The sequence below is a fragment of the Epinephelus moara genome, chromosome 7 (genome assembly GCF_006386435.1).
Source record: "Epinephelus moara isolate mb chromosome 7, YSFRI_EMoa_1.0, whole genome shotgun sequence".
In the NCBI taxonomy this organism is placed as follows: domain Eukaryota; kingdom Metazoa; phylum Chordata; class Actinopteri; order Perciformes; family Serranidae; genus Epinephelus; species Epinephelus moara.
Genome location: NC_065512.1, coordinates 14,462,684 through 14,473,044, shown reverse-complemented (window position 1 = coordinate 14,473,044; position 10,361 = coordinate 14,462,684). Strand labels below are relative to the sequence as shown.

Below are 10,361 nucleotides of genomic sequence, written 5' to 3'. Positions count from 1 at the left end.
TTTTAACACATTTTTCGATGAAATGATTAGTCGACTAATCGAAGAAATAATCGACAGATTAGTCGACAGTGAAAATAATCGTTAGTGGCAGCCCTAGTGGTATAACTCGGTACAGTCTGTCTAATCGGAGCCGTAAAATATATATAAACTTAGGCATGGCTTTCTCAGCCCAAACAGCACTGCCACCTTCAACCAAACCCAGGCTCCGCATGGTTGAAGGTGGCAGTGCTGTTTGGGCTGAGAAAGCCATGCCTAAGTAAGGTAAAGGAGGTTATTGGGTTGGTGCAGGGAGGAGAGCAGTGAGACCTGGCATTAGGGGAATGTCTCTGGGACGCTAGAGATCACTGTCTAGCCTCCTGGAGGTGTCGTGGGACCAACTAGACGAAACACTGGTGAAAGGAGGTTCCCACCCGATGACCCCAAAGACATGCTAGTTATCACTGCTCATTGGTTTGTATAGTTAAGCCTTGCCATATTAGCTTATCATAGGGCTTTTTCACTGAGTGTTGATCCTTTCTCTAGAGCACAAACTTCTTGTGTTTTATTTGAATTCAAGAGAGATTTTGCTCAAGATAAGACTAAAGAAATTACACATTACAAACAACTTGACACCCCTTCAAACTGGGGCTGGGCAATATATTGATATAATATAGATCTCATGATATGAGACTAGATAGAGCGTCTTAGATTATGGATATCATATTGTCTTTTTCTGGTTTTAGAGGCTACATTTATTCAATTTTCTGAACTTACCAGGCTGTGTTAGCTGTTCTGTTATTTGCCTTTACCCACTTAGTCATAATATCCACAATACTGATGATCATTTGTCAAAAATCCCATTTTGTAAATATTCTGTGAAAGCACTAATAGTCAACCCTATAATATCATTCTGACATCAATATTGAGGTATCTGTCAAAAATATCACGGTATATGACTTTCTCCATATCGCCCAGGCTTACTTAACATGCTCTTAACAAAATAAAAATGAACTTGAATGAGTCAACACATCCCAGGTCTGAGCTTTCAGTCCTGTCCTTTCTTTATAAAATAATTATTTTTCAAATTTATCCTGTTTATCCAGATTTCCTCTCATAGTTACATCACGCTACGGAAGCCCTTTGGTGTTTTAAAGATGGATTAAACTCAGTTCACATTAGGGAGAACTTAGTATCCCGTTAAAGCTTGAAAATGGACTATTGTATGTGAAATAATGTATGAAGCCAATATGTCACCTGTGTCAAGTCACCATAATTCATCTTCAGCTGAGACATCCAGCTCCTTGTTCATAAAGAATATACCTCTATAGGATCTTGGCCCCCTCATTATATGCTCATTGCATTTTTTTTTTTTTTTTGTTCACCCCGTAGGCTTTTCTTTGTAACTATAAGCCAGCAAAGTAGGTATTGATTGCAACTCGAAGCTGTATTAATAAGTGAATGAGTAAGATGTGTGGAAAGTCAGGGGTGTATCTGCTTTGAAGGCCTTTTCTCCTGCACAGTAAGGTGGCACAGTCATTTATCACGGCTGGATCTGTGCCCCTCGTTTGGTGTAATAAAACTCCCCCATCAGAACCGTCCAACAGGTCTGAATCACTCTGTCACACCACCTTCCAGCTAAGGCACGCATTAAATCAAGCAAGCAGAACATTTCCTAAGGCAGCCATTGCCTTTTAATTTCCTGAAGAACCTTAAAATATCATTCATTACCAGAACTACACATATTTGGTTTTTAAAAGTCTCATAAATCAATAGTGGCCTGACTGCAATAATTATAACAAGTTAACATGTAATTTCCAGGCCGAGGGCCGCGCACTGGATTTTAGCATATGCAAACGAGGCAATTCAAATAGTGTGGGGATATTAATACGGAGGAACAGGTAACGAGGTACGGGTTATGAATTATGCATCAAAAAGTGGTTGATCTTCAATAAAGGAAATGAATTCACCGTGTAATCTAATTAGTTATGGAAGTCTATTATGTTGAGCTGCAGAAAGCAACTGTCCTTGAAAAGAAATTTATTTACAGTACATGTTAGCTCTTTGGAATGGAATTGCATTCTGGAGTGCTCCAAATGTTAACACCCCCCCGCCACCGCCACCGCCACCGCCAGCACCACCCACACAACCCCCTCCTCTCCCTGCCAGTCTCCTCCTTGTCTCTAACCCGCGTTCTCCTCCTCCTCCTCCTCCTCCTCCTCCTCCTCCTGTGTTTCAGCTCCAGACCCGGCCGGCCTCCGAAGAGGACCCAGAGTGTGACATCACCAGAGAACCCCCACATCATGCCCCACTCTGTCCCTGGCCTCATGTCCCCTGGCATGATCCCACCCACAGGTACAGTTTACTCTGTGGCGCTCTGTCATTGTTGCTAAGGCTCTAATTCACTCCATCTGGGTCCCTCTTCTATCTCTCTCCTCCTTTCTGTCACACACACACATACACACAACCTCCCCACCAGTGGCCTCCCCGCAGCTTGTCCTCGAAATGGCAACCAGTCCAAAGTGACACATGCACCCAACCACCAGACACCAGCCGCTCACTCGTTTACCAAAAACAGATCCTCTGCTCAACCCCCGGAAAACAAGAGGGGGGGAGAATAAATTGGAGTGGAGATCTTTTCTCTCAGATTATTCCAGTAGATGTTGCATTTCGCCTTGAGTGCATTCTAATTAGTGCGATTAAATCCACTCCACTGGTATATGTACATAGGCAGTGATGATGCTAAAGCAAGCTTATCGCCACAAGAATCAACAACAACCGTTTGTGCCCTAACTTACCCCTGGGCCAAGTCTTATTGCAACCAATGCTTTTGTTCTATTTGTGGCTGGCTTCATTGTGACTGCTTTGATGTTGGTGGCTGTAAGTGCTCTGATTTGCATATTTTGCTCTCCTTCTTGATATGTCTTTAATGATATTGTACTGTCGAACGGAGCTCTTTGAATGCTCACACAGTGTACAGTACACACTGCATTTAACCAGCTATTAACTATAGTACTTTGCAGAGAAGCAGCTGGTTTTCTATGGTAATCATTGGTGTATAACAATTTAACAGACTTGTAATTATCCTACCGAACACGTTTTTTCCAGCTCTGTAAAAACAGTCTGGAAGTGTTTTCTCCGAGAGGCAGCAAAGCAGCGTCTGCGAGGGGTTTGAAATTCAATATTAAACACAGATCGGGCCATCCTTGTGATTCAGTACAATGGATGCTCACAGGCTAGTGCTTTGAACTCTGGGAATAGGGTGAGGTCACTGGCTATCCGCGGCGTGGTATAGAAGGCGAACTTAAAGGCCGAAGTGAGCACAGAGAGGGACAATGATGAGAAAGACCCATGTTATTTAGTGGAACATAAAGCAACAGAAAAGCCTTTTGATATCATCCCCTTTAAGCCCAGAGGGACTCTATGATCTTGACATTTAGTCAGGGTATTCAGGGGGCAGAGATAAAATAATTGAGGTTTTTCGGTCTTCTTATAACTGCCTTAAGCTTCTCAACTGTGGCGAGGCCGAACTTTTCCATCATCTTCTGTGTTATAATTAAAGCGTTTATTGTTTAGATTGTAGTATTAAGCATTAAACGTCAAGGAAGTTACAGATTTTGACAGATTCGTAATGAAGTATAATTGACCACACGTAAGTTAGCGTCTAAGTAGGCGACTAATTGATCGCCCTGTCATGTCCAAATGTACTGATTGATGATAAAAAAACGACATTGAGAAACTGTCTTAAATAGTTACACTATCATGTCATGTCATATTAGTTCATTTTTCAGATGAGTTGGCGCCTGCACACACAGACAGAATGTGGGCCGACGGCTTTTCCCGAGGCTACACCAATACCCCAAGACTCCACGAAGGAAGCCACTGCACCGTTTAATTTTGGCTGCAGAGGAAGATCGAAACCCTCCATGAAATGTTTAGCTCACAGTAGCCTGTCATTTCTCTCATGGTGTTATGTTTGCAAATGTGCTGCTGCTTCCTCCTCATCTCTTTATCACTGAGGAGTGGCTAACTGTAGCTCCTGTATCTATCATAAGGTCTCACATTATGATAGATACAGGAAGCTTAAAATATTTAATCTCATCTTTAAACCATCTATAGTGTATGATCTAAGGCGCATGGTGCAAGTCCAACTCCACTTCTTCTATTTAATAGCACAAAACTTGGGTGCAAAGTAAGGCGCAAGGCACAGATGGGTTGTATTTAGTCCTTTAATTAATCATAAGTGTTTTCTGGCCGTAAAAACAATTCAACCAATCAGTGTCATCACCCATTTCCCTTAAAGGCCAGGTGCACCTGAACTTGGCACACTGCTATTTACATGGTAGATTCTGCAAACATGGGAAGCGAGCAGTTACGCAGTAAGAGCTGTGATGTCATGAACATTTATGCAGCAAAACAAAAAACTGTCGTTATAAACTAGACTGAGGAAACAGAACTTAACTATAAGCTTCTGAAATAATCAATGAAGTTATGATGCTCCTCATGTGTAAATGCGTACAGCGTCTCTCTTAAGTTAGTAGGGAGTCGTTGGACAGCAGTTGGCAGTTCTTCTCTGGTCTCTGCTACGTTCACATTTTACAGAATGCATTTTTTTAAGCTCCAGTGTGTATTTAGAGGGATATATTGTCAGAAATGTAATATAACATTATAAGTACATTTTCTTCGGTGTTTAATTACCTCAAAATTAGAATTATTATGTTTTCATTACCCTAGAATGAGCTACAGTGGCCCAGAATGGACAAACCAAACGCTAATTCTAGATAGGGCCATTCACATTTTCGCATCGACCACTATAGTTAAGTTAAACTGCTTTATCAAGTATTTTTTTCCTTATTTTAATCACCTGGTCAGTTTGTTTTGGAGAGGATGAGACCTCTGTGGATAATTCGGCTCCTGATTAAAACCTCCTGACCAATAAACACTGAAGGAATTCTAACCAGGAGACGTTTCAGCTGGTTACAATCCTGCAATCGTAACTGCCAGTTCCCACTAAATTACCCTAAATCGTACACCCTAAATCTTCACATAAAGACATTAAAAAAAGAGAGAGTAATTGCTATATTTTGTACATTGTGGGCGCATCTTACTGTCTGAACAATGCACTCTTTAAATAGCAGGAAAATACTACGCTATTGACTTTAGATCAGGATTTTTTGGTCAATGGTGCAGTGGCGTTCTGCTGCCTCAGAAAAGCAATGCTCCGACACAACTCTTTATAAGACCTACTCACTCCATGGGTACACAGATGGACACGAGTATATTTGCTACCTCGACGACATAGGTTGTGTTGGTCTAAAACTAGCAATGACAGTTGCAGTGCGCTGTGTGCTGCTTTGCACCATGTGTAAGGCAGAGCCCATAGCCTGAGAAGGCAGCATGCCATGACAGAACCAATATGGCACTCTTCTCTCAATTTTATATTGTCTCAGGAATTGTGTTTGCTGTGATTTCTTTATGCAAATCAGTGATTTTCTTTTAGCATATTAGACATTGACTTTAGGCACAGACTGAAATCATGTTAGATTAAAATCAATGAACATATTCAACACAGTGGAAAGACGTCTTCTTTGCACTCTAACAGGACCAGAAAGGCCTATGTGAAACACACTGTTAACATATGTATCTTTGCCCTTGACACCAGTTCCATTTAGAAAAGGACATCTTAATATGCTTAGGTTTCCATTTAAGGAAATACCCTCATATACGTGTGTGAGAGCACACGTGTGTATGTGCAAGTGTCTGAATGCGTGCATGCCTGCGTTCATGCCCCCAGGGGGGGTTGTGCTGGAGCCTTTCCAGTTGCTGATGCATTACAGGCAGATTGGCCCCCAAATCGGATTATTTGCTGTGGACTGACACCACACTGAGATGACATCTCCTTTAAAGTGGAGAGGGCCTCCACTCACACTCTGGCCACTACTTAAGCAGCAGCTTCAATATAATTCATTTATGTCCAGGATATGGCTTCAACCTTTTGAATAACGCAAGAGTACTGCATTTACCATTAGAGAAATGAATGTCACCTACATCTAACCAGGGTGCATCCTGTACTTTACTGATAAAACAATATTTCCTAATGCTGTCTGGCTCACTATACAGGTATGTGTGTGGATCCCAGTGTCTCGGTGAGCCGGTTGTTCTCACAAGCACTGTAGGTGGAGACGTATTGTAATATTTATGTTCTTTTGATGTACAATTAGCACGTCAGCTCCTAGAGTGGATCATCTAATCCGGTGCCACTTCAAGCTGCTTTAAAATAGATCCAGTATGCACCAGGTAATTTAGTGTCAGTTCTTTGTGTCTCTACCCCTCCTCTTTCAGTCCGCTGCTTGTCATAAGGTTAGCGCGCTGTGTAATTGATACTAAATTTGTCATGATGTGGATAGCACAGTTCAAGTGGTGCAGTGTACCTAAGAGTCGCGTTGTTCCCAACCCCAGTTTGTCATTGCTGCGCTGCCACCAGTCCATGCATAAAATTAGGCGGCCATGCTCATTGACATGGAGTGTCTCTTCCCTACTTATCCAGCTTGCCCGATAAATAAAGTGTGTTTTCATTGTTGCCCATGGTGCAGTCCCTAACAGAGACAGAACAGGAACACAACAGATAAGCTCTGGTTATTTTCTTTTTTTAATCACTGCTAGAGAAAGTCGTAAAAGTCAGTCTTTTGTGTACTGATGTGAAGTTAATCTGATTTTAATTTAATTATACGAGTTAGTTGCGGAGGGCACAGGCATTGGGGTGTTTGTTGTAAGAATGTTCTGACATTGGCGCAGGTATGGGGCAGCTAGCATGTTAATTAATGATGAAGATCCTGACAATATGCAGAGGCATGACAGCGTTAAGCCAGTCGGCTGCTGCTTCCTTTGCATATTAATAGATCCTTCATTATTATTTAATATGACAGCTGCTCCAAGGGCTACCATCAGACCTTGTCTCTGTTATTTGCTGTTTTGTGCTCCCCATGTGACAGTGCCATGCTATTCTCTATTTGTCGAAATGTTCGCTTTTCTCCTCTCTGACTGGTGTGGCTCTCTACATGCGGCCGTGATGCGCTGTTTGTTTTGTGCTCAGGAGGATTCTGACTTGCCCGCGCGTCTACAGTATATGAGGAAAAGTGTCTGAATCTAAAGGTGACTTTGAAAGAATATATGAGGCAGGATTGTTTTGTTTGCATAGTAATGAATGCAGATTAGCACTGAGTGGGATTGGTCTTGTTGACGTTTAGACTTCTAGTGGCTTAATAGACTTGTTGCTGGGCGCCAACATCTCCCTGGCTTCCTTATTACACCCACTGTGTGCGAGGTGTGTGTTGTGCGGATGTGACAATTGATCCGGTGAAATGAAACAATTATCAGAACAAAGATTTCAATTCATGGAGTGTGTCACTTAGTCAAAGACTGGGTGGAGGTCGAAGCGAAATGATAAATGAAAAACGGGAAAGTGATCACTCCATCTGTTTCGTGATAGTACAAATCAATTTCTTAGCATTTATTTACTCAATACACATTTGATCAAAACCTGTCACCTTCTTCTTCATGGATTAATTTCCCTCTTTTCCCCTCTTTTGTTTTGTTGTTTGTTACAATATAGTCCACTTTAAAAAAAGAAATAGCTGGGACACGCCGGCTGCAGTGCAATAAACCACAGCGAGCGTTCTCACAGCAAAAGTTAGAGAGCATCAGAAAGCACCACTGCGGCACTCCTTTGAGCGGCACCTGATTTGTGGGGGGAATTTATCACACAAACAGCCCAGAGGTGATTTCAATATTTACTCGGCAGTCTGTTCTGCATACGTCTCATTTGGAAAACAGTTGACTCTTGCCCATTATACACAAATGAAGGCTGACCTTCAGACTGGGCAGAGGCCACATTCATTATGTGGAGAAGTATCACCTTCTTATGAGGCAATGGCTTTTTTTTTTCCTCCCCTGCTCTGCCCATGCATATTGAACAGCAGCCAGGGCCCATTGCAAACGAGAGGGCCCTCGCTGACATGATGTATACTGTACGTCAATATGGTACTGATGTATTTTAAGATGCAAACAAGGCTTTAAATTATATGCACCTCCATGTCAGTGGCTCAGAGTGACTCTCGCCATCTGCCTATCAGCTGGGGGATGAGAGGAGAGGGTGCCCAGGCCGGTATGTTCTTGTGCGTGCGTTTGTCAGTGTGTGTTTGTGTCTGTGTGTGCGCATGCTCTCATGTATCTATTAGAGCCACATGTTCGATTTCTACCTCTCCTTGTACTTGTGTCTCCCCTCAGATGCATGGCTAATAGCTGCTCTTGAGTCCCATCACGGAGACGTGACAGCTTAGTGATGATAAACGCGGACGTTGCCTTGTTCTGCGTCAAACATAAGGCAAACCTGCATATCCAGTGTAAGCAGGCTCTGTAAAAGGGCAGGTGATATACCGTATTGTGGATATGAGTGATTCCACTAATAGCTACATATCTTTTTCTCGCCATGCATCTTTGACTTTGTTGCTGGGGCTGGCGAGAGGAGTCGCGGGACTCTCCTGAGACGCGCCAGGCCTAGAGGAGCTTTAGCACTATCTGTCCCTGCTGTTTGAGACCGGCCTCATGAATAAAGATTTCAGTCACGTTCAATACACCAGAACCCTGGAAATACCACAATGACAAACCAATGCTTTATGATCTCTGCAGTGTGCTCAGCATATGTATGTCTATAATCTCTGACTTACTATATCAATCATATCAAGTCGGTTTTGATCGAGGCAGATGTCCACCACGTCAAATACCGCTATTCCTGTACATATTTAGAGATGGCAGTGGAAATGATAATTTAAAATGTGATGTCAATAGTCATTTAGTGTGCTCATAGACACAGCAGCCTCAGGCCTGAGGAGAATCCATGTAGGATTCTCAAAGATATTTGGCATGTTGTCAGAATTTTTCCAGTGATATGCATACTAAAGAGAGTAGTGTAATTGTTGTATATGAGATTAAAGCTAGGGCTGGGCAATTAGGAGAAAATCAAATATCACAATATTATTCAATAGAAATATTGTGACAGTATTGTAGGGTTGACTTTTGGTGCTTTCCCAAAAATATTTACACAGTGAGATTTTTAATAAATAAAAGACTAAATAATAGAGCACCTAGAAGTCTGGTAGGTTCAGAAAATCACGTCACTTTACTGTAATGCAGCCTTTAAAATCAGGAGAAGACAACACTTACGATTAAGGGTTGACTGATAATGGATTTTTAAAGGCCGATATAATGATTGTTTGTAACAGGAAAAAGTTGAAAGCCAATAAACCGGTCGATATCCTTCACCCCCACCATCCCCCTGCAGAAAATTATACATGAAACTCAAAAGTAATAACTCCAAGTAATTAATGAATATATCTGGAACTAGTAAAAGTCTGTGTCATGTTTTGAGCTATTATTTTTCCTCAACCTGTCAACCCCTCAACCTCAATCTGAGATTCTCAGATACACAGTGCCTTATCTTGACTTTGTGTATGGAGCCGAGATGCAAAACCATGACCAGAGTTGACTGGTATCTCTGTTACTTATGTTTGAAATACACTCAAAGTTACTTTTGAGCATTTTGTATTTGCTAAAAAAAATTCAATTGTAGTGTGAAACAGGATACTTTAGAGTGATACTTAAAATACTTTAAAGCATAAAAAACAAGACTTTGAAAAACCTAAACAACTTAGGAAGCCTCTTCATCCATTTCTGGTGCCAGGTAGTATTTGACATGTCCCATATTATGGCTGGACTGTGTATGGAACACAAGAGGGCTGTATTTTAGGGCTTTCAATATGAAACAGGAAGTAGCTGCATTCGTATAGTCACAGACTCCCAGACTTTTGTTACAGCACTAACCAGAGGCGTATCTAGGATTTGAGAACATCTGGGGGCCCAGCCCAGACCTCTGTGGGGTTGTCTGGGGGAATACCCCAGGAATTTTTTTTCTATTTTGATTTTTTTTAATGCACTCTGGCATCTAATTAACCCATACGAACTGTTTTTTAAATTAAAATTTCCTGATAAATAATGAATTGTGATGGTAAAATATGATTAGTTGTTAGTAAAGAATACTTTGCAATAGGGATACACCGAATATTCGGTAACCGAATATATTCGGCCGAATATTGCAAAAAAACACACATTCGGTATTCGGTGGAATAAGTTAAAAGCAAGGCTGAATAATAGCGGCGTGTTTTGATAATGCAATCAAACAGCGTGCCGTGACGGGCTGAGTAAAATGTCGGCAGCGTGGCGATCCGCCTGTCACGGCACTCGCACTTGCGACTAAAAATAGTTTTGAGCGAGCAAAATAGGCTTAAATCATTCAGCACGCTGTGCGAGCAGCCTACAGATTTCAACCA

At 41.7% G+C, this 10,361-nt stretch overlaps 1 protein-coding gene across 5 annotated transcripts in view; it reads left to right on the top strand.

Annotated features, from left to right (window-relative positions):
* Nucleotides 1-10,361, top strand: part of dachd (dachshund d) — a 122,358-nt gene that overhangs the window by 59,778 nt on the left and 52,219 nt on the right. For all 5 annotated transcript variants that reach the window (XM_050049268.1, XM_050049270.1, XM_050049269.1 and 2 more), the window contains exon 2: nt 2,216-2,331. In XM_050049268.1, the coding sequence (XP_049905225.1) occupies nt 2,216-2,331 (116 nt within the window). The remainder of the gene's footprint in view (nt 1-2,215; nt 2,332-10,361) is intronic.